We start from the raw sequence: 24,730 nt of genomic DNA on the forward strand, positions 1-24,730 counted from the left end.
GGATTTTATATGATTTTAGAGGTGAAATTCGAAAATGGAGTTGTTGGATTTTGTTTGATTTTGGATTGTTTTGTTGATTGAGAAGTTGTTTTGGATGGTTTGGGATTGTTGGTTGTTATTGGAGATTCTTGGTTTGACCGGTTATAGCCGTTATGCCGTCGAAATCGTGTTTTGGATTATCGTTTGTTTGTTCGATTTATTTTTGGGTTTGTTTGAGTTATTGGATTGACACCGAGTCCGTATGATCTTCATTTTCAGATTTGGATTGGAGTTTCGGGTTTGGATCGAACTTGAAAGTTGAATCGAATCGAGAATTGAAGACGGTATATTGATTGAATTTCCATGTTTTGAATTGTTGTGATTCGATTGATTATTTATTTGAGTTCGTTGTTATTTTCAAATTTGAATCCTCGACGGACTCGAAAGGTAAAATACGACATTGATTCGAATGGGGTTGAATACTCGAGTTCGATTTATTCTCGAGCCTCGGAAATCACATACTGCATGTTTATTTGCTTGTATGAATTTGATTGATAGTTTATTTACACTTGCATTCATATTGAGCCTATTATTCGATTCGTTTTGAATTTAGAAGATTTAGGGAGCTATATTGAAGTGGTCTTGGATTTCGATATTTTCCAAGTGCCAGAATACTTCTTATAGTTTCTCTGAGTGTCTAGGGGTTGAGTTGAGCGACATCCACCCCGAATGGGTGTGTCGGTGAGTTGTTGTGAAGACTTGGCCCCGGGATCCCAACCAAATTTCCGATTGATATTTCGATTATCTGACTTGATAATCCCGAGCTTTTGAAGCCATGCATACATTCACTCTCTTTCGAGTTATTGATGATTGTCACATTTAGATATGAGATGTTTGATTGATTTTGTATGCCTGTCTCTTTTACTTAGAAATTATATTTCTAACCAGTTTATCCGGTTGTTGTCTTTGTTTGTATGTGTACTTGGCAACAGGAGGATCAGGAGCTGGACCGAGTCGTCTGGGTTAGCTCGGGTTGATATTGATAGTAGTGAGACTCCGCGTCGTAGGGTTGAGTCTATTGAACTTGTATTAGTTTTGTTGAGTCGTGGGAACTCATTTATAGAACTCGACTGGATATTGTATTTTGGGGCAAGACTTAGAACTCATGATATGTTCTATCTATCGTGTTGTATGGTTTTATATTATGCATGTGGAATTCGTAGTGCATGTTTAGATTTTGAAGCATCGAATGGCTTGAATGGATTGAATTAGCCCCTTTCCGGTTCTGTTGATTTTCTGGGCAGCAACCTGAGAGTTTTTTGTGCACTCGATCGCACGAGATCGAGCGCAGCCCTTGTGTTCCCGGGCAGAACCTTTGCTCTTTGGCGTGCGCTCGATCGCACGAGTTCGTGCGATCGAGCGCGGCACTGTTCACTTAAAAAAAAAAAAATTTCCTTTTCTTTTGGATTTTGTTCAATGATGCTTAATGTTTATTTAGTGCCTGAATAGATGATTAGAGAATGGGGTCTCACATTCTCGAAATTTTTTATTCTTCACGACACGCGCGCACGCCTGAAAGAGTACTTGCGCCCGCAGTTATAAAGAACAGTGGATTTTCCCCTCTAGCGCGCGCGTGCTCCAAACAGTTTTGCTCGCGCGCGTTCCTTCATCAAAGTTGCTGGAAATTTGTGACGCGCTCGTGCACACAGCTACCCTCATCCGCACGCTATTTATTTTTTGAAGCGCTAAAGACTTGCGCGATTGCCCTGCACAAAGCGCTAAACTCATGCGCTAACCACCATTCTTGATGCGCGATAGCGCGTCTAGTCTGCGCAAGGTTTTGCGCGTTTTCCATCTTTCAAGTTCCAACTTCATGCGCTGATCTTGAGCTTCCTAGCGCGTTAGCGCCTCTTCATGCTTGTTTGCACAATATGTAGTGCAAACAATTTCGTTTGCACAACAATGTTGTGCAAACGCGCTTAAGTCTTTTCTTTTCTTTTCTTTTTTTTTCTTTTCTTCTCTTCTCCTCTCTTCAAAGCTCTTTTAAATTTTATTTTTCCTACAAATATAACCGGAGAATGAAATGCACACAAATGCAATAAAACACAAAATAACACACAAAATAATATGAATGCACACATAATAAACATAAAATGCACTTATCAATGTTGTATGATTATACATATTGTAACATATGAATCGAATGATTTCACGATTATGTTATATGATTATACATATTTTAACATAAGAATCAACTGATTTAACGATTATGTTATATGCAACTGATTAACGATTATGTTATATGATTATACATATTGTAACATATAAATCGATTGATTTAACGATTATGTTATATAATTATACATATTGTAACATATAAATCTAATGATTTCACGATTATGTTATATGATTATACATGACTGATTTCACGATTATTTTATATGATTATACATATTTTAAAATATAAAAATCGAAAAATCTCTATGGTTTACTTATGGTCTACCAAGAGATTTTTGGGTAGACCATGGTCTATCTATGATCTACCAAAAAAATTTTATGGTCTACCCATAAAATTTCTTGGTCGATTATGTTATATGAATATACATGTTTTGGCATAAGAATCAACTGATTTCACGATAAATTAAAATTTCTCTGTATATAGTCATTAAAAACTAAAATATTTTCTTAGTACATTACAAATAAACTATTCTTAGTACATTTTCTTATATGATTATACATATTTCAATATAAAAATCAATTGATTTAACGATTATGTTGTATGATTATACATATTGTAATATATGAATCGAATGATTTCACGATAATGTTATATGATTATACATATTTCAATATAAGAATCATCTGATTTAACGATTATGTTATATGCAACTGATTTAACGATTATGTTATATGATTATTCATATTGTAACATATGAATCGATTGATTTAACGATTATGTTATATGATTATACATATTTTAACATATGAATCGACTGATTTCACGATTATGTTTCATGATTATACATATTGTAACATATAATTCGACTGATTTCATGATTATGTTATATGATTATACATATTGTAACATATTAATCGACTGATTTCACGATTATGTTATATAATTATACAAATTTTAAAATATAAGAATCGAAAAATCTTCATGGTCTACTTATGGTCTACCAAGAGAGTTCTGGGTAGACCATGGTCTATCCAAAATTCCCTTGTTCTACCATGGTCGACCCTGAACTCTCTGGGTAGATCATGGTCATGGTCGACCAAGAGAGTTCTCCTTGGTCGACCCATATTCTGCCAATCTATTTGGTCGACCCAAAGACCCAAATCTTGGGTCGACCAAGTACAAGGAATTGCTTTTGGGTTGACCAAGAGTAGAATCTCTTGGTCGACCCAAGAACAATTTGGGTCGACCAAGAGCAATTTGGGTCGACCTCTTGGGTTCAACCCAAGATTTCTTCTTGGGTCGACTGCTTTTGGTCGACCGAGAGCAAAACACAGTCGACCCAAGAACAGCTTTCTGTTCTTTGTCGACCAAGAACAGCAGCTCCAGGGAAGAGCCAAGAGCAGCGGCTCTTCTCGCCCAAGAGCAACACCAATTTTTTCGATGATCCAAGAGTTGTTGTTCTTGGTAATTTTTGGGTCTTTTGGTCGACTCAAAAATTTTTTTGATCGATCTATTTTCGGATTTTGGGAACAAGCGTGTAGGAATTTTGGGGAAGAAGGTGACAAATTCTTAATTAACTTAACTAATTAAGTTAATATGTTTAGTTTTAGGTTAAGAGAGTCAACTCTCTTTTTCTTAAAAAAAAAAGTCAAAATCCTTATTTTTTAAACATCTTTCTGCAGCACAAGCTTGGGTCGACCCAAGAGCTTTCCACAGCGTGTGCGGAAACATCTTTCAGCAGCACAAGATTTGGTCGACCCAAACTTAAGCATTATGGAAGTGAATGACTTCAATTAAAATTTAATAAATATTTTTTATTTTTTATTAGTCAAGCGTAAGGGTATATGAGTAAATTAAACATCCGACCCTTATTTTTAAATAGAATAGATTTAACTCTCTTCTAACTATATTTCCACTAAATATCCCCACGTTCTACCACCAACTCAGGAGCAGGAAGCAAAAAAAAGTTATCTCCAGGTAAATTAAAGATCAGACAATTATGATATTTCACTACAAAAAATTTTTCGTTTTTGCCACGGGAAAAACCGTGGTTAAAACCGTGGCTAAAAAAATTATCCACGGTTTTAGCCACGCTTTTTCAAACCGTGTCTAAATGCGCCGTGGTTAAGATCATCCACGGTTAAAAACCGTGGTTAACTTTTAACCACGGTTTTTTTAAAAACTGTGGCTAAGTTAACCACGGTTTATTACAAATCGTGGTTAACTTTAACCACGTTTTTGTAAAAAACCGTGGTTAAATTTACCCACGTTTTTCATAAAAACCGTGGTTAAGTTTACCACGCATTTTAAAAACCGTGGCTAATTTAGCCACGGTTTTTAAAAAAACGTTGTTAAGCTTAACCACGTTTTTTATAAAACGTGGTTAAGGTTAACCACGTTTTCTATAAAAAAACGTGGTTAATTAGCCACGGTTTTTTAGTAAACCGTGGTTAAATTAGCCACGATTTTTTAAATAAACGTGGTTAAAATAGCACGGTTTTTAAAAAAACGTGGCTAGTTTAGCCACAGGTTTTTAAATAATCATGGTAACTAGCCACATTTCCTAAAAAAATACGTGATTAAAAAACTAAAGTTTGCAATATAACAAAATAAGATGAACCGTATACACAATACAACCGCAAAATTAACTAGATGGATAATTTACATAAAAACCAATTTCGTCATACAGATTTAGTTTACAAACCAACTATTCCGAGGCAAATACATTCAAATATCAAACAAACACTGGTAATATAACACATTCGTCGACGACTCACGATATACTACGACGCAAAATACAATGTACACCGATAATATCACAAATCCGTCGACAAACCAACTATTCCGAGGAAAATACATTCAAATATCAAACAAACACTGATAATATAACAAATTCGTCGACGACTCATGAATATACTACGACGCAAAATACGATGTACACCGATAATATCACAAATCCGTCGATGGCTCACGAATATACTACGACACAAATACGATGTTTGAACTTCAACAATCCAAGCGATAGGTACCCAACAGTCAACCTGAGAGATAAAGTACCCAAGAAAAATATTCAATGTTTGACAATTTATGTGAAAATAAGACACGAAATGACTTACCTACTCATGGTTGAGTCTCATCGTCATCGTACTCATCATTGTTTGTAGCAAGGTTTGCGTCCAACTGGAAAGATGAAGTACGTCTTTGTGATGATAATCGATGAATGGAACCCCTCTCCGTTGGTGTCCCTCTGCTTGCTGGTGAGCCCCTAAGTGCTGGTGAACCTCGACTCCCATCTCTGCTCCCTTGCGATGACCTGCGTGTATGTGTTGGGGTTCCACGACCACCATGTGATGCTCCTCGACCCTGAGGGGTATTGCCTCGCACTCCCTGGTTGCTTCGAGGGCCCTCTGGTCTGCCTCATTGGCCCTTTGCGTTGCAGCTCGTGCCTCGTCATGAAAAGCTTCGAAATTTTCTCCTCCGCCAGCAAAGCCTCTCTGACGTGGAGCCATGACCGCTGGATACATCGTATTTGCCAAGGTCGACAAGCCATACATCCTACCATTTTTCCGTCCACCGCAGATGAGCTTAAAATGTTCATTAATGTCGTTGTTTGTAAGCTCGGGATGTATAGTCCCATCCTCCAATGGAGTCATGGCCTCCAACATGTACGCTTCCATTTTTTCCTGTACAAAATAAACAAAATATGTTAGTTATTTAAAATTATATAAGTTCCTACAAAATATTTATTCAATTATAAAGTCATGACGCATACATTAAGATTTTTAGAACGCTCATCCACAAATTTCCCGTCCGACGTCCTATGCATTTGCAAAAATACCTCCCACGCATTCGGCTCGTGCTTGTTCTTCTTACGCTATAACAATACATTATATCGTATGTCATTACAATTCCAGATCAAATAAAATTGCAATGTCTATTGACTATTACATAATAAAACAAAGTTAATTATTTTCTGAAAATATTACCAGATTTGCTCTTGAAGTTTCCATACGTGATACATGTAATAGTAGATTCTCTTTGATTTTCTTCTAATAAGTATATATATTATTAAAAAACATTAGTTTACAAATGTATTGAAGTAATAATCTGTAGCGAAATGAAATAAAAAAAATACAAAGTATAAGTATCAAAGCATATTTATTACTGCAAAAGAGAAATACCATGTCGACAACATGCATTGCATAAGACTTGGATCCACCAGTATGCTTCGTTTGGCCTGTCCCAGGACCTGCAGGCTCGGAGTGCTTGTTTGCCTTGTATATTTTGGCCGTGTCCAGCCAATCTTGAGAAGCCCACACCGCTGTCCACTTGGACCACGTCTCTTCAGTGATTGTTTCAGGATGTTTCCCCTGCGAACGCCATCGGTGGATAGTCTGACGGTACAGTTCTTTAGTGTTGATGTACCAAACCCTCTTGATATCTAAGTCAATGGCTAATACCCATCTGTACCTCTTCTGATCAATAATTTAAAAAATTATTCAGTAGTTGAATGTGTAAAATATTAACAAGGCATGTTATTGTCAATTACTATGAATATATTCTTACCACGAACTCATCCCAATACATTGTCGTTGGTCCTCTGTCACGAACTTCCAAGAGTATCCTTCCTCGCAAGTTTGTGTGTAGAATAAAGAAGTTATGTACGAAGAGACTTTATGATTTTCTGGGGCAAACCTTAAACGAGAAATATAAAATATAAACATACATTTGATATCAATCATATTTATTATGCACTGATGATTACATGATAAACATTTGAAACTTACTTATCATATTCCAACCATATGAACTCTCGTGGATCTTGGTCACTCTCGTCCTCGGAAAATGGTTTCGCCATGTGTTAATATATAATATCTACAAAGAGGCCAAATATTACTTGTAACAATAAGATATTGGATGGTTCACAAAAACATACTAACTATGAAATACAGTAGTGAAAACAAACGTTGTACCTTTAAAAATATAGTAGTGAAATACAAAAACACATCGAGTGGCACAAATATGAATATTATATAAGTAATATTTCAGAAAATAGCTTTAAAATAGCTTTAAACACCCATCAAAGTAATACAAAAACATATCGAGTGGCACAAATATGAATATTATTAAGTAATATTTCAGAAAATAGCTTTAAAATAGCTTTAAACACCCATCAAAGTAATACAAAAACACATCGAGTGGCACATATATAAAATTTCAGAAAATAGCTTTAAACACCCATCAAAGTCGAACAACCCAACTTAATAAAATCTGGAATTTCAAATTTTCAAATAATTTTTGAAAACTAACCGATACCAGCTTTAATCTGCTTCAATATAGTTCCTACAACCATGAGTAAATCAAATGTGAATCATTGGAATTAAATTTACACGAAATGTCTTAATTTTCGAAACCCTAAGTTTGAAATTATACCTCAAAAGCTTGGAAAAATTTTCCAAACGACATAAAAACCTTCCCATAGAATCGAAAGCTGTCGGAGCCGGCGAAAGGGCGGCGATACGCTGGGCTGCCAAAAACTGGTTCGAACCGGTTTAGAGGAAACCTTGCAAAATGGGTATCACATTACATAGATATATTCCACCAAAATTCCAAAACTATGCTCGTATTTGAAGATTGATCACTAGCCGAAAAATTTCGGCGATTTGAATTAACGGGAAATTTTTGAAGAAGTAAGAAAAAAGAAGATCGGGAATGCACCTGGCCGAGAATCAAAGATGACGATGAGGAATTAACTGAGGCGGATCTTTGGAGGCTGCCAAGTTGCTTTCCGCTGGATTAGGACGGCGAATCCATGGGAGCTGCTAGGTTAAAGGAGGGGAACGACGCGTGAATGGATTGGAAAGGATAGAGAAGGTCGTGGGAATGATAGAGATTAGGGCCATTAGACACGTATATGCATCTCTGTTTGTATTTATGTATTAAAAAATTATTATTAGTATTATTTTTTTGAAACAACAAAATATGTTATTATAATATCCTTATAATATCTATAATAACATATTTAATAATATATGTACTTAAAATTAATAATCGACATAATTATAAGATATTAATAATTTTTTTTTGCACATGAATTATTAATTTATTTTATATCCAACAATAAACATATTTAATAATATATTTATTTTAAATATTCACGTCGTTGAGTGCAAAAACAAACAATAACAACAATTATATTTGTTAAAATATAATTGATAATTCTTGAATTTTATTTAAAATATATATGGAACCGGTGAAGACCCCTCAGTTATATGGACAAACACAAATAAGTCTAATTAAAAAATTGAGTACACCTATTTAAGATTAATCAAAATTAAATAAACTTGTTTAATTATCTTTTATTTTAATAATGATCATTTCATCATTTTATAAATTATTCACGTCGTTCAGTGCAAGAACAAACATTAACAACAAATATATTTTTTAGAATATAATTGATAATTCATGAATTTGATTTAAAAAATATATATCCATTAACAATATTTGTTCTAGTTACATAATTATGAATATGCATTAATTAAATTATTAATTTAATAATAACTTTTGTCACCCCTAATAATTAATTTTGGTGATTTCGAGCATTTTTGTCCAACTTAATTATAATAATAAACTTTGAGAATAATTATATAAATTAAGTACTCGACAACAATAAATAATAATAATACTAATGGTTAGATGTTAATTAATACGATAATGATTTTTTTTATGAACGACTTATTTATGAAAATAAAAAATAATAATAGTAATGGATAGATAGTAATACCACATAAACATTCACAGATTTATAAATACAACATTACTTAATCACTTTCAACGTCGAAGTTTTCTTCGCTACTTTCTTGTACATCTTCGGTTCCACTGTCTGTGCTTAACGCGTCAATTTCATCGTCGAAGTTAACAGTGGCATCGACAAGGTTTTCTGAATTCAAAAGAAATTGTGTTTCGACTTCATGAACTTGACTTTCATTATTCTGAAACGCACTTGTCGCATCGGTCTGTACATTATTTTCAGTTACAATGTCTGCAACATAAGCCCTCTGTCTCAAACCGCTTACATAAAGCCAAGCAGAAGGGGTCTTACCTGAAGTTGGGTATTGCAAGAACACGACCTGTGAAGCTTGTGTAGCGAAGACGAAGGGTTCGTTTGTGGGAAGATGTCTGGTCCGGTTCACCTCAAAAATTTTGTACTTACGGTGAACGCGCGTACCTAATCTAGGATGTGGATTGTACCAACAACATTTAAATATTACGGTTTGCTTCAACGGGAGACCAGGGTATTCCAACTCGATTATCTCTTCGATGAAGTCGTAATATTCGGTTTGAACACCATCACTTGAATGACCACGAACTTGAACACCTAAATTATCTGTAGCTTTAAACGTTGTGTCGTGAACAGTGTAGAATTTAAAACCGTTAATACAATAACCTATGTAAGTATTAACTTTTCGCATTGGAACAAGCGCTACTTGTTTAATCAGTTCTGAGACGAACTCTCCTTGTTGCTCTATAGCCTACGATGAGCATAAAATATTGTCAATATCACCTCGAAGGTGCTGAGAGTAATAAATGTTAAATATTAAATTAATTACAATTTAATCTTACTCTTATGTAAGATTTGAACCAACCGAAGTAGTTAGCCTGTATGTTGGAGTCTAAATCTTGATTACTTATCTCAGGAATCTCGGCACGTATTTGGTTCTCGTAAATGCTGTGCAGATATGAAAAGGTTGTTAGAATGAAATACTATGAATATGTATACATATCGGTAATATTGAAAATGCAAACATAACATTGCATACCTCACGTAGGACTTCAGTTCAACACAGTTCAACAAAACATATGTTGCCACAACATGATATTCCTCGTTTGACAGCAATCTAGGTCTTTTACTACCGATATGTCTACCACGTACCATAAATATTGCAAAAAGCTCTGACCCAATCTCGTTCACTATGTTTTGTTGTTGGCATCTAGTCTTTCGCTGTCTTGTTTGTATCGAGTCACCAAAGTAATGCTCGCAAAAAATGGAAGCCTCACTGACCAAATAAGCATTGCATATGGATCCCTCCACGCATGCTTTATTACGAACCGTGCTCTTCAATCTTCGTAAAAATCTTTCGAAAGGATACATCCACCTAAATTTTACTGGACCAGCAATGCGAGCTTCGTGGGGCAGATGGACGCAAAGGTGTTCCATACAATCGAAGAAACTTGGTGGAAATATCTTCTCCAACTTACAAAGAATTATCGGTATCTGCTCATGCAAGCGCATCATGTCACTCTGTTTAATATTACGAGCAGTTAGGTCTGCGAAAAATAGACTTAACTCGGTCAATGCCTCCCAAACCTCTCTGGGTAATAACTCCTTGAATGCAACGGGTATTAGTCGTTGCATGAATACGTGGCAATCATGACTCTTCATACCAAACATCCGCAATTTGTTCATGTTAACGCACCTAGACATGTTCGAGGCATAACCGTCCGAGAAACGGACATCCTTAAGCCATCTGCAAAGAACCTCCCTCGCACTACGCTCCAAAGTGTAACTAGCCTTGGGATGTCTACCTGTAGACACGTCTGGATGTAACTCAGTTCTGATACGCATTTCAACCAGATCTGCCCTTGATTTTGCATTGTCTTTCGTACGTCCGGGGACATTCATGATTGTGTTGAAAACATTGTCAAAAACATTCTTCTCGATGTGCATCACATCCAAATTATGTCTGATCAGATTAGTACGCCAATACGGTAACTCCCATAAAATACTGCGTCTTCTCCAACCACATCTTGCCAAATGACATATCTCTCTGTTTCGAATCTCTGAGTCGACATTGTATGAAGGTATAAAACCATAAGCATCTATATCATTTAGCAGCTCGGTTCCTGTTCTGATGGCGGGAGCAGGATGCAAAACAATTCTTCCTCGTACAAACATGTTTTTCTTGCGCCGTAGTCGATGATCATCGGGCAAAAACTTCCTGTGGTTGTCGAACCATGATGTCTTACCACTGTGCGCTAGTGTGAACGCTTCCGAATCAGACATGCAATAAGGGCATGCTTGTTTTCCAGCTGTGCTCCAACCGGAAAGCATCGCATACGCTGGGAAATCACTTATGGTCCACATCAATGCTGCTCTCATCGTGAAGTTAGTCTGCGAGTGTATGTCGTATGTGGCAGCACCATCGTACCAAAGTTCTTGAAGCTCGGCAATCAATGGTTGCAAGAAAACATCGAGCTTATCCTTCGGGTTACTCGGTCCAGGTGCGATCACAGAGAGGAACATGACCTCATCTTTCATACACATCCAAGGTGGCAAATTGTACGGGGTTAAAATGACGGGCCATGATGAGTATTGTTGTCCCGTTTGGCCAAATGGTTGGAACCCATCTGTTGAAAGTCCTAACCTGACATTTCGGATTTCTGCAGCGAACCACGGGTGTGTTTCATCAAAATGACGCCATGCCGGAGAATCAGATGGGTGTGTCATTGTCTCCATGTCAAAATGGTGGTCGTGATGCCATCGCATATGAGAAGCAGTCGCGGTGGATGCATATAACCGCTGGAGACGAGGAGTGATGGGAAAATAATACATCCTCTTATACGGCGTTTGTTTCTTATTATTTTGGATTCCACGCCGACGAGACAGTTTGTAACGAGGAAGACCTAGATCTTTGATAAGCTTCTTTGTCGAATAAAAACTGTCAGGCATGTGGTTATCAGCTGGACATAACTCTGACATTAACTGGACCATGTCGTTGAAGTTTCTTTCTGACATGTTGTGCTCATGTTTCATCTTCAATAACCTCGCAAGGACAGACAACAAAGAGTGACCGTGTGGATTTCCATCCCAGATTTCTTTCTCTGCAGATTTTATGAGCTCGTATAATCCTTTGATGTAATTGTTGGGGCTTTCTACGTGATCGATATTGGGGTCTACATATTGCGACGGACCTTCTTCCTGATAATCTCCAGGTATTTCGTGACCAAGATTTTGATTTGTAAGGAAATACTCTTGATCATGACTATGAAAACTGTGATCTGCATGTATGTTTTCGGATTCCCAACGCCTGTTCTGAGACCGTGAAGACGACGGCACATCTGGATTGGTATTTGGAAAATTTGGACGAATATACTCTTCTCCGTGAAGATGCCAATTGTAATAGTTCGGTACAAAACCAGATCGACCTAAGTGCTCCTTCACTGTGTTTTCATCTAAGAATACTTTGTTCTGACACTTTTTGTGATTACAAGGACAACGTACTTTACCCGCTGATAAACATTCAACATGACTAAGAGCAAAGATCATGAAATCCTCTACACCATTAATATACTCGTCAGAAATATAGCCATTTTGCAATCTACGATACATTCATCCTCTATCAGTGTGATTCATATTTTCCTACAGTAAACAGAAGCAAAAATACGTAACATATTAATTAGCTTACAATTATATTTTTATAATTAATTAAATGCATCTGTCTCATACAATAATTATTACAAAAGAAATAATTATCATGATAGTCTACTACATATCTGTATTTTCACAAATAGTCTTGTTTAACAAATTATACGATATAGCTTTGATAAAATATAATATATCATGCCAAACAATATATGTTTTACAAATATAAATATAATCATATTTTTTGTTACCATAATACCAATTGAAAATCTGCCCAACTAAAATGTCATGTTCATAAGAATAATTAAATTAATTAACATAACAAAATAAAATAAATTAATTTTACGTCACATTTAAAACATAAATTAATTTGAAATAAAGTTTTATTACAAATATTATAACCGTCAAAATAAAATATAAAAAATTAATAATGATAACTAAAACGTAGATCGTATATTGTATAATTATCTGAACAATATTTTAAAAATGTATTTGAATATCCTTAATCAACATTAATAAAGCAATGTAAATAATAAATCTATCGATCAAGAGACAAGCCATATTCATCAAGAAAGAAATATAAAAAATAAGATGCAAAGTTGTACTTACTTCAGCGAATTAAGAAGCCGAAAATAATTTTGTAAGTGAAGGAAAGCTAACACGGCGACGAACGATGGCTGTAGGAATTGGGTTCTACGGAATAAATTCTAAAATAAGAGAAATTGGTACTAAAAGAAAGGCCCAAACAAGAGGATTTCGGAACAACTCTCCGATCTAAACTTCGATCATCGACGGATTTTTTATTGACGGTCAAAACTGTTTTTTAGCGGTCAGAATAGGTAAAAAAAAGAAAGAATAGCGATCGGGAGAGATGAAGTGGGTGTATAAATGGTTATTTAGCCACGCTTTTTAAAACTGTGGCTACTTTAGCCACGTTTTATTAACACCGTGGCTATTTTAGCCACGCTTTATTAAAAACCGTGGCTAATTCAACCACGCTTTTTAAAACTGTGGCTATTTCAGCCACGCTTTGCCAAAAACCGTGTCTATTCTTAGCCACGCTTTTTTAAACCGTGGCTAACTTTAACCACGGTCAGAATAAAACGTGGTTAATTTTAGCCACGGTTTTAAAAAACGTGGCTATTTTGGCCACGCTTTTCAAAACCGTGGCTAAATTAGCCACGCTTTTTACAAACCGTGGTTAAATAACCACGGTTTTATAAAGTGTGGCTAAATTTAACCATGTTTTTTAAAAAACCGTGGCCCTTTAACCACGGTTTATAGAAATGCGTGGCTAAAATAGCCACGTTTTAAAAAAGCGTGGTTATTTTTGCTACGGTTTTTAAAAAAGCGTGGCTAAATGTAACAACGATTTATTTAAACCGTGGCTAAATCAAGGCTTTTTTTGTAGTGTTTTGGGATCGATTGCTTGCAATTTTCTGCTAATTTTTGGGAACTTCTGCATCTCATGTGTGGATTTTCCAATAAACATCGCCAAGGACTAAATCGATTTGTTCTTGTTTTGGGTTATTAAAATTGATGTCTGGTGTCTTTAATTTATGAAAGATATATATGCATCATGGTTGTCAGCGTTTGGTATGTTTTAGGGTTTAATACAACCCTTTATTTATGATCAACTCCCTTGCCTAATTCCCTAAACCTGCCTCTGCAAATTTAAATTAATTTACAATTATATCTGTTCTTGAACCAAAGACCTCATAAAAAATATAATTTTGGTGCCTCAGCCTTCATCATCTACTGCGAATTTGTAGCTTTAGTAGACAAAGAGAGGTCGGAGGTTCTGACGAGTGAAACTGTTTTCATCTACTAGTTAGCTTTACTTATTGCCATAATTTTGTATGGATTGATTTCTTTGATGTTACTGTTTTGAAGTTAGATGTATGAAGCAACAATGTCAGTTTTATGATTTTGTGCCTCAGGCTGACCCTATCTTTTTGTATTATTTCAAATCATCTCTTATTGGGGATTCTGCTCACCTGAATATTTGAGTGAACTGGGAACGTCCTCATGTTGTGATATTGTGTAATATTTTATATGTTTGACTCTACAGATGAAAGCTGTGGTTTGACTCCAATATGCTAAGTATCTTGGTTGCGAAGTATTTGCTGTAGCAGGTAGTATTGATTATTTTTTTCAGTTTGTTTTAATGTATTATGTGCAAGTGCAGTTACATTTTAACTATTCATGGGCTTTTGTATTTGATTTTTAACATGCATGCAAGTGGATGATTTTGTTGTATTCGAGTTGTACTCGTGGTTACGGAAGATAATGTGTAGCATCATAATAACTGCTTTAACTTATTATTGTCTGTTTGCTAAAAAAAAAAAAACTCATTAATGCTTGTTTATAAAGTAATATCACAAGATTGCTTTTTCCCTCAAGGCCATACTGGGTAAGTATGATAACCAATTCGCAGTCACTGCTTTTTTGTTGAGCTTACCTTTTGATATTTGGAACATTAATTGATTTCTGAGAAAGTTAGAGAATATTGAATTCTATCTCCGGAACCACTTGTGATGACCGACCTACTACACATGCTCGTGTGATGAGTCGCAATGGGACTGACATTATGTTTTGATGTATTGGATTGACTTTCTTCGGCACACTTCATTGTCCTAATGTTTTTGGTTTAGCATGTAGTCAATGGCCACTGAAACATTTAAAAGACCTCAAAATTTACGACTATAGAGGCTTCTTTGTTAATCCTTCGTGCGAAAACATGAAGTATTGATTGTGTTGAGTAATTCCAAATGGCCGATTGTTGTGTTGAGTTTACCCAGCTGCTTCTTCATCCCCCCATCACATAGGCACTTTCTTCAAACGTTCACCACCTAAACTTTCATCACCTAAACCACATAGAAACACCTCTCTCCAATTCTCAATCACTTTTTCTGTAATTCTTTTGCATTTGGATGTTACTATTCAAATTTATTACCCAAGGGAATGTTCGAGTAGTAAGTTGGTTGTGGAGCCACGCAATTCAGGTGAGAACCCATTGAGGCAGCATCATGCCCATACCCCCACCATATTTTGTGAAATTATTAATCAAATAATATGCTACTAAATGGACGCTTTTTTCTAGGAACGGAAGAAAAGTTTTTGTTTTGCAAAATGCTGGGAGCAGACGTCTGCATCAACTACAAGAAACAGAATTTTCCTGAACGTGTAAGGGCTGAAACCGGAGGAAAAGGTACATGCCGCATTATCGTGTTTTTTTAAAATTATTATTATAGTATTATTTAGGTAAAAATTAGTTATAAAAACATTTTCACTTTTTATAGGCAGAAGAAAGAGGGTTAGACTATTGTTTTACCCAAATACATACAACAATTTAAATATGGATTAGGAACTTTTTTTTCTATTTTAGGGATAGTAAAACTAAATGCACGAAAATTTAGGTCGCATGCAGTCTAAAATCGCTCGGGGAAAATTTTGTAATGACTTGTGGGAAATTAAAATTTTATCGAGACAGGGAACTTTTGAAGTATTTTGCATGACATTAATGATCACTTGCATTTGGACCCAACAAGATTTGTATCTGCTATCAACCGAGTGAGGCGTGATATAAATTCCAATATGTTTTTTGACTTTTTGGATTTTTGATCTAGTGTTAAAAAATAAGGTATCAATTTGTTGGATTAATAGATCGAGGAGCTTATTTAAAGATGTTAATCAACACATACGTGTTATGCATGCACGTTAAGCTAGTGTTTGAGAGAGCTTTTAGTAAGCATTTCTCAGCTTTTACTTAACAAAATTTCGAAATTTTCAAAATTTTGTTAAGAAAAAACTGATAAGTGCTTTCTGGAAGTTCTCCCAAATACTATCTAAATATGATGGAGCTTAAAAAATTTGGATATTACTTTTCCGATAGACCTTATAAGCTCCTTGGTCTTTCCATCTTACAGTGAGGTTATAAGAAACCATTTTAGAAATTTAAAAAAGTTCTAATAAGATGCTTTATGTAGCTTCAGAGGGTAGCCACTTAACATTTCTCAATGATATTAATTGTGTCAAAACCTCTCGCATTTTGCTCACTTCTACTTTGGGAATAACTTTTTAACCTTTTACTTATTTTATTCTGCCTATTAATGTCTCAGTTCGCATAGAAAAATTATTGTTATATTCTTTAGCAATTAGCGACCCAGGTGTTAAAAGTTCACCACAACCACCACATTGAGTCTCATTCAAATATGTTGTTTGATAAATCAATTTCTTCTTCTAGATAAATGAACCCTCCTTTTGATTAATCCACCTAGGGTTTTACAAAAATCTTTGGCAGTTGTTTTCCTTGTCGGTACCATTATATCTTGATCTACTTCCACAATACTAGGACATAGCATCCTATACTTTCAAAACAAAGTTCACGCATGCATCACATTTCAGGTATCAGCTGATCTGCTGATATCATTAATTGATCCAATTGTTCTTGCATGTGGACGTACCCTAAAACATGCATTGCATCCTGTTAGGATCTAAATCTCCTAACACACTCAATTCTGCAAATAATAACTAATATTAAGGGAAAACAGATTTACTAATACGAAATATGAAATATAATCTGAGAAATTTCTCAGCCAAGGATCAAATCCTTTTACAAGAAGAATGCATTCACTCTCCTTGCCCCTATTGTAAGCTAGTAAGATCAAAACACAATAAACGTGAATAAATCATATTTCCCTCTATCTTGCCTCATTTTTATTCTTGCCTTCTAATCGCTTTCCTCTTATGTCACCGGTTCTAGATTTCTCTTGATAAGTAGATAGGTCCAATTCCTCTAGGCCCATGATAATAACCACATCATTATTCATCCAGCCCATTCTTTTGAAGTCCCTAACAATACCGTTCCCTTGAAAAACAGCCTTGTCCTCAAGGCTGGGATTAAGAATGCAAGGTGTCATGGTTTTCAAAGCTAAATTATACCATCCTCCATTCTTCCTAGCTCTGTACCCTCCTTCGTCAAAGACTCTTGTTTGATTTGTACCCTGGATTGGATGACTGAATCCCTGCTTTTCATATACCAGTTGTTCCGCTGTCTTACACCTGCACAAAATCCCAATTTGAATTGTGGTGCCCTTCTATTAAACCAAAATCTGTAGATGACCCTTCCAATGAGATATTGTCAATGACTCCGGAGTCATAAGCAATGACAGCCCCATCCCTATTGTGTGTCCAGCATCTCCTTAACATTATGTGATTGCCTCCACTATGTGCCTCAAAACCTTTAACCTGCTTGAAAGCCACAATTATGGGTCGGGTTTTTCTTATGGCATGTTGAATCTCATGTGCAGTATTTTCTGATAACCATTTACTGGCACCCTCCTTCCTGATATCTAGATTAGATCCCTCAAAGTTAAACCCGCCTATGACTATTATGAATTCATAGATTTGAGAGGGCAACTCTCCCCTACCTCCAAGATTGATGAAGTTTCCTGCACAACCCACCCTTGTTTGGACCAAGAATTACCAACCACAATTCGGTAAGCACCCACCGTGATCGATTGTCGAAGGCTTAGTGAACTTCGGGTGTTTTGATCCCTGAAATCTCCCTAATTCCTGTCATTGTTTTGTAGTCCCGTAGTTATACGATCTCCTTCTTGTTATGCCTCGACATCACTACCCCAACTTCTATTATTGCCATCTTCCTGTCCTCGACTCCTCGTTGTTAGATCCACTAAATAAAAATCCCATGTATTGTTTATATTCATAATCCCAATTCCAACGCCATCCCACCTCAAGCTCATCAAACGCCTACTCTTGCAACCACTCGACCGCCATCATGCACAACCCCGGCTTGCTGCGGTCATTCCCACAACTAATTTCTTTCGGTGACCCAACACCGCTTGCTTCTGCGTCGATTGTTGGTGGTACTTTTCCATCTTTCCATCGGGTAATTGTTTCCACAACAATTGGGATCACTGTTTCCCTCATATTTTGGAGACTTCTCACGTGTGATGTATCTTGGTAGGGTTGGCTCATAATAGGTCTTTGGGCCCAATTTGATTTAGAATTCCCTGCGCAACCCTCTAGATTTCTTATCTCTTCTTTATCCAATCTTTGAGCCCAAACTCCACCCCAAATAATTGTGAATGGGTCATGAATGACGTGACCCATTCCTAGTACTTTCCAGATCCTCCTCTTATCGTAACTCTGCCCCTCTCTTGATTCCTCCTTAGCTTGCACGGCGGTGACGTGTCATGGTCCCAGGGTTTTGATAACATTATGGGGCGATCTAAGGGCTGATTATAGTTCAGTTCATGATGCTTTGAGGCTCATTGGAGAGAACCTCATGATTAGGGGTGGGCATGGGTCGGGTATTTCGGGTTTCGGGTAGTTCGGGTCGGGTACCCGATTAGCCGGGTAATGTTTTATACTACCCGAAACCGAACCGATAACCTCGGGTACCCGACTTGTCGGATACCCGATTAAGTCGGTTCGGTTCGGGTTCGGGTTCGGGTTACCCGCTTTTTAAAAAAATTGATGCAAACTACAAAATAATATTCTACCATCTCAAACCAAATCCAAATTTTTTATAAAAAAAATAATTATCACAACGAAAGTTTTGCTCACTAATTCCTTGTGGGCCTGTAGCTTATTTAGGATAAGTGATACATTCAAAGAATCAAAAGGCACTGGAGAAAGAAACTAGAAAGTTTCATGAAACTGCTCCAGTTTTAATTATTTGTTTTAATGCCTCAAATTCTAAAGAATTAATGGAGGCTACGGCTCTGCCTTGTTGCAACCAAATCATGCATATTTCTATATAAAAAAAAATGGGTTTACGATAAAGTCCAAATCAATAGCCCAAATAAATTTTATATTTTTTAAATAAATTAATAATATTCGGGTTGTCGGGTACCCGATCGGGTGTTTCGGGTAGTCGTTCACTACCCGAACCCGACCCGAATAAATTTTAATCGGGTTCGGTTACTACCCGAACCCGATTAAAAACCCGATCTACCCGAATTTTGTACCCGATCGGGTTCGGGTCGGGTCGGGATCCGAACTACCCGAACCGATTGCCCACCCCTACTCATGATCTCTTGGTTTAAAGGCTCGTTGGGAAAGAACCTTAAATCTCGTAACTCAATATTGCGATTAATTTTCCTGATAAATTTTATTAATAAAATTACACTCTATTTATAATAGAGTACAATGATTCAATTAGATAAAATAATATTCTAACATAAATAAAAGATCACTCTAACTATGAAATAATCCTATTATTTAAAACTTAAATAAAAGATAAGATAACAATAAATCCTACAAAATATTATAACAGAATAATCCTTTGGACTTTTAACTTTTCCATGTTGGTGCAATGGAGGCTCATGACACTACTCTCCCTTGCAATGGAGGCTCGTGAGGTTCTCTCCAACGAGCCTCAAAGCATCATGAACTATGATCAGCTCTTAGATCGCCCCATAATGTTATCAAAACCACCCCGGGCAATTTGTCATGGTCCTAGTGTTTCGATCATGTTATAGGATGATCAAAGTATTTTTGGATAGGGCTTCGAGGCTCGTTTTGAGAGAACCTTGCGATCTCACATTAACTATTTGATTTAGAATTCTGGATGCCTTTATTCCTTGCAACAATAGTCATTTAAATACAAGGAAGACAATTAATTTCCCTAGCAAGAAATCTTACGTAATCCCCCCATTCATGGCTAGAATGCATGAAATATTAAGTAAGGAAACTAAATAAAATCCTTCTATCAATTCTTTATTTTTGAATCTTTCGCAATATCATCCTTGATATCAATTCCTTATTTTTGAATCTTCCGCAATATCATCTTTGATATCAGTAGTTTGTCCTTAATTCTTGCCCATTACATCCGCCTCCCCTTGGAAATCGTGCTTGTCCTCAAGCACGAAAATGGGATATTCCAATTTTTTCCAAATTGTTGATGCCCTCTTGTTATTTTGAAAAATTCTCCACCACTTTAAGAACAACTGTTGTCATAGGAGTGTTTCAAGGATTAAGCACAAATGATGGTAATTCTTAAATTTTTCCCACTTCAACTCCATTTGAGGAACCATGGCTCACGATCACACTCAAAGTGGAAAGAGGTCAATTCTTTCTTGTATTTCTTCGGTCCGTGTTGGTGTCGAAAAAAGTTTTCACAATGACTAAGATCTCTCATCAGGTCTGATTGGCTATTGCACCAGGGAAAATCTAGCTTCAAATTCTGAGGTACTTTTGATGATACATCCTCACTGTCTTGACGTCCTTCAAAATGTTGGTCGGTAGGAACCTGCTGAATGATGATGTCTTTGCCCCGATCTTCCGATCGCATGGTTGGCAAGCATCTGGATATCACCTCCAATCGATCAATTATAGCTTGCTGCCTTATTTTATTGGCTGTCATGTCCTCTTGATACAGCTTCACGAAAGCTTCAAATTGTGGCTGTAGTGCTTGAAATCCCCCCATGATGACTGGCTCGGTACCAACTTGTCATGGTCCCAGGGTTTCGATCATGTTATGGGATGATCAAAGTATTTTTGGATAGGGTTTCGAGGCTCGTTTTGAGATAACCTTGCGATCTCACATTCACTATTTGATTTTGAATTCTGGATGCCTTTATTTCTTGCAACAATAGTCGTTTAAATACAAGGAAGACAATTAATTTCCCTAGCAAAAAATCTGACGCAATCCCCCTATTCATGGCTACAATGCATGCAATATTAAATAAGGAAACTAAATAAAATCCTTTTTGAATCTTCCGCAATATCATCCTTGATATCAATTCCTTATTTTTGAATCTTCCGCAATATCATTCTTGGTATCAGTAGTTTGTTCTTAATTCTTACCCATTACATGGCGTCACCTGGATTCACCACCTTGCGACCACTATATCGAGCAATTAGCTCTTGGGCATGGTTATCCTGGTATATTTCTCAATCCTAACAATCCAATCCGTGGAACTCGCTCCTCGAACTTCATCCCATGTATTTTTGGCTTTGTTTCTGGGCATCCGGAAATAACGATGTCCGTACTATTCCTTCTGTGACCAGCTTCTGGTTTTTGACGATGTTCTCTGCCTTTTGTTCCACAGCCTTAGTTTTGCATTAACCAACTGTGATATTGGTGCTCTTACAAGCATCATCATCTGCAGCCTCCAGCGCCTTCAGTGCCTGTGTTAGGAAGAATTTCAGCCCCTCTTTACCATTTTGGATTATTTTCTGAAGCATCACACCATTCCCTTTTAACTGAATCAATATAGACTTGAGTAACTCTTGTGGCATATCTTCATTCTCCTCTAAAATGAGTGACATGACTGCCTCAATTGAATTAAGGACACATTCTGGGTGTTGTGCGCATAAAGCTCTAAGGAAGTGCTGAAACATCTTAATGATCAACTCTCTGCATTCTTGGTCCAGCATGATTTTACATGACCTGACTTCAGCCATGATTTTCAAAATAAAAGTTACCTTGTGAATGATATCTACTGGATGTGTCTGCCAATTCTTCAAAACAGGATACGATTAAATGAAAAACTTCTATCATTTTATCATCAGCATAAGGAACATTGGGTGCAAAAATCCTGATGATCTCACTTACATAATGCTTCAGAAACTGCCTCGGAGGTAAAGGCATCCATCAGTGGTGAAAGTGCAATTTGCATGGCTTCAGTAGGCAACTGCTCCACCATTGACAGAAGATCCTCAACTCGATCGAGAAGGCAGATGCATTTATCAACAGAAAATGGAGGATGGTACAACACCAAACCCAAAGCAGTAAGCTGTTCTTCAAGGTTTTTCACTACAGACAGCAACATTGTTGACTATCACTCAGTTGGCAGCTAGAACTCGCCTCTTCGATTAGAATCCTGCAGGTCAAACCAATTGTTAGGATCTAAATATCCCAACACAATCAATTCTGCAAATAATAACCAATTGTTAGGATGTAAATCTCCCAACGCAATCAATTATGCAAATAATAACTAATAGCAAGGGAAAACATATTTACTAATAAGAAATATGAAATATTATCTCAGAAATTTCCAGCCAAGGATCAAATCCTTTTACAAGAAAAATTCATTCATTCTCCTTGCCCCTGGCACAAGCTAGTAAGAACCCTCGCACAAGCTACTAAGAACAAAACACAATAAACGTGAATGAATCCTATTTCCCTCTATCTTGCCTCATTTTATTCTATATTTCTAATCGATTTCCTCTTCTCCAAGTCACGGGTTCTAGATTTCTCTTGATAAGTGGATAGGCCGAATTCCTCTAGGCCCATGATAATAACCACATCATTATTCATCCAGCCCATTATTTGAAGTCCTAACACATCCATATATCATTCTTTACTGTGCATGTTTTTATTTCGGTTTTATCATGCTGGGCTATTGCTTACCCCCTCGGGGGCGGTTATCACCGATGCTGCTGTTCTCTCGTGAGAGCATTGGTTTAGTTTTATATCTAACTTAGCCGTCTCTTTGTAGGGGTGGACATTATAGTTGATTTAAGTGGGGGTGATTATTTTCAACAGAACGTGGACTGTCTGGCCACAGGCGGGTCTCTTGTCAATTTAGGATTCAAGGGTGTGTTTGATTTCGATATTGAAATTTCGGTCCTCGGGGCGAAAGATATTAGTGTTGTAGGTAGTTACTTGGCCTTTTAGATGAAGTTTTTGCTTAATTATTTTCGTTTTCTGTTGATATTATCTTTTTATGTTACTCCATTTTATTATGACTTTTTTAATGGTATATGTAGAGGGTCTTTTGCTAGGTAATGAGGAAAGATTGAAATGCAATCTGTCTGCTGCTGTGGTAAAGCTTTGGCCAATCATAGAAGCTGGATATGTGAGGCCAATAATTGGGCGTGTTTTAAGCTTCTCTCAAGTTGCGGAGGCACATAGAGCCTTGGAGGACTTTCGCTTTCCAGGCAAACTATTATTGGCTCCACAGGAACCAAAGCATAACGATGAATAGACCCGACAAAAATACATCAAGTCTTGTTAGCTATTGTTCTGTTGATCTCTGTTGTTTGCTATATGTTATACAAGCAGGGTGTGTGTAACACCCGGTATTTTTAATACGTAAATTCGCATGCATAATTAGGAAATTTATTTATTTAAAATTTTAGATTTAGGGGTTAAATTATTATGTGGATTAATTGTGCAAGTTTTAATATTTATTTTCAAGCATTTAATCCATAATTTGAGATTTTTATGATTTTTGGTATTTAAATTATTTTATCGCGTAGACGGGATCGTGGACGGACGAGATGACAATTTTCTATCCAATTTATTTCATGAGCATTTTTAGAGCCCAAAAATATTATTTTGAGTTTTATTTTCTCAAAATTATCAGTATTTAATTTTATATATTTTTAGGAGTCCGTTTTTATTCAAAATAAGCCAAAATAATGATTTTTTTATTATCTTTAAAATTCCCTTAATTATATATTTCGGGATTTTATTAAAGTTATCAGATTTTAATTATTATTTAGAGATTTTAAGTTATATATTTTATAATTAAAATCCTTATTAATATTTTTAATTATTCCAAAACTTTATTTTAATTAAAAACACCCTAATTCTATCCCCAAACCCCACAACCCAAAGCATTCAGCCGCCACCTCCTTGTTTTTCAGCCTTCTTCATCATATAGCAATCTCCAAGGGTTTCATAGCCGAGATTTCTTCGAAACTTCGAGTTGTTCATCGTCCCGTCGTCCTGGAATCGTCACCTTCGTTTTTTTTTTTCTCTTCAAACATCGGTGAAAGGAATGTTTTTCTTCTACTTTTTCACGCAAATCAGTTTATATCATGTATTTTGGGTGTAGCATCGATTTTTCTTCAAATTTTCAGATTAAGGATCGGTTTTTGTTGTTTGAAGCTTGTGTATGCGGTTGTTCATTCATCTCACGATTTTTCCTTGACATGGCTTGTTCTAGCTGCTGGTTATGGTTGGTAAGAGGTCTAAGGTGGGTCTAGGCTCGAGTGGCTCGAGCCAAACGAGCCCAAAAATCAGCCATGGGTGTTCGGCTCTTGTAGTGCGCAGATTAGGGCTTCGTGGAAGGGGGCTCGGGTTCGGTTCTGTGGGTTGCATGAGGTTGGGTCTGGACTGTGGTTCGGACCGCCCAGACGTTGGCCACGTCTGGGCAGTGCTGCTCCGG

At 36.5% G+C, this 24,730-nt stretch overlaps 3 protein-coding genes across 10 annotated transcripts; 1 reads left to right on the plus strand and 2 right to left on the minus strand.

The window, feature by feature from the left end:
• Positions 1-4,782: 4,782 nt before the first annotated feature.
• Positions 4,783-8,041, minus strand: LOC140883149 (uncharacterized). Of its 6 annotated transcripts, none has more exons than XM_073289506.1 (9): positions 7,877-8,041; positions 7,592-7,721; positions 7,475-7,501; positions 6,946-7,033; positions 6,725-6,853; positions 6,340-6,633; positions 5,931-6,032; positions 5,275-5,841; positions 4,783-5,199 (listed from the first exon to the last, which is right to left on the minus strand). In XM_073289506.1, exons 5-8 carry the CDS (start codon positions 6,743-6,745, stop codon positions 5,275-5,277), a joined length of 984 nt encoding a protein of 327 aa, XP_073145607.1. In that variant the 5' UTR covers positions 6,746-6,853; positions 6,946-7,033; positions 7,475-7,501; positions 7,592-7,721; positions 7,877-8,041; the 3' UTR covers positions 4,783-5,199. The 6 variants fall into 6 exon arrangements, with proteins under 6 accessions (XP_073145607.1, XP_073145609.1, XP_073145605.1 ...); XM_073289508.1 differs by having other exon boundaries at positions 6,340-6,630; positions 7,469-7,501; XM_073289504.1 differs by having other exon boundaries at positions 7,469-7,501.
• Positions 8,042-8,979: 938 nt separating this feature from the next.
• Positions 8,980-12,548, minus strand: LOC140878135 (uncharacterized). Its single transcript, XM_073281746.1, has 3 exons — positions 9,979-12,548; positions 9,782-9,887; positions 8,980-9,690 (listed from the first exon to the last, which is right to left on the minus strand). The coding sequence occupies exons 1-3, from the start codon at positions 12,546-12,548 to the stop codon at positions 8,980-8,982; spliced, it is 3,387 nt and encodes a 1,128-aa protein (XP_073137847.1).
• Positions 12,549-14,004: 1,456 nt separating this feature from the next.
• LOC140885328 (uncharacterized) lies at positions 14,005-23,696 on the plus strand. 3 transcript variants are annotated; one of them, XM_073292297.1, is made up of 5 exons: positions 14,005-14,177; positions 14,653-14,716; positions 15,685-15,792; positions 23,054-23,212; positions 23,325-23,696. In XM_073292297.1, exons 3-5 carry the CDS (start codon positions 15,714-15,716, stop codon positions 23,540-23,542), a joined length of 456 nt encoding a protein of 151 aa, XP_073148398.1. In that variant the 5' UTR covers positions 14,005-14,177; positions 14,653-14,716; positions 15,685-15,713; the 3' UTR covers positions 23,543-23,696. The 3 variants fall into 3 exon arrangements, with proteins under 3 accessions (XP_073148398.1, XP_073148396.1, XP_073148397.1); XM_073292295.1 differs by lacking the exons at positions 14,005-14,177; positions 14,653-14,716 and having other exon boundaries at positions 15,396-15,792; XM_073292296.1 differs by lacking the exons at positions 14,005-14,177; positions 14,653-14,716 and having other exon boundaries at positions 15,396-15,792; positions 23,340-23,696.
• The last annotated feature ends 1,034 nt before the right edge of the window (positions 23,697-24,730 follow it).

Source organism: Henckelia pumila, chromosome 2 (assembly GCF_033568475.1).
Source record: "Henckelia pumila isolate YLH828 chromosome 2, ASM3356847v2, whole genome shotgun sequence".
NCBI lineage: Eukaryota > Viridiplantae > Streptophyta > Magnoliopsida > Lamiales > Gesneriaceae > Henckelia > Henckelia pumila.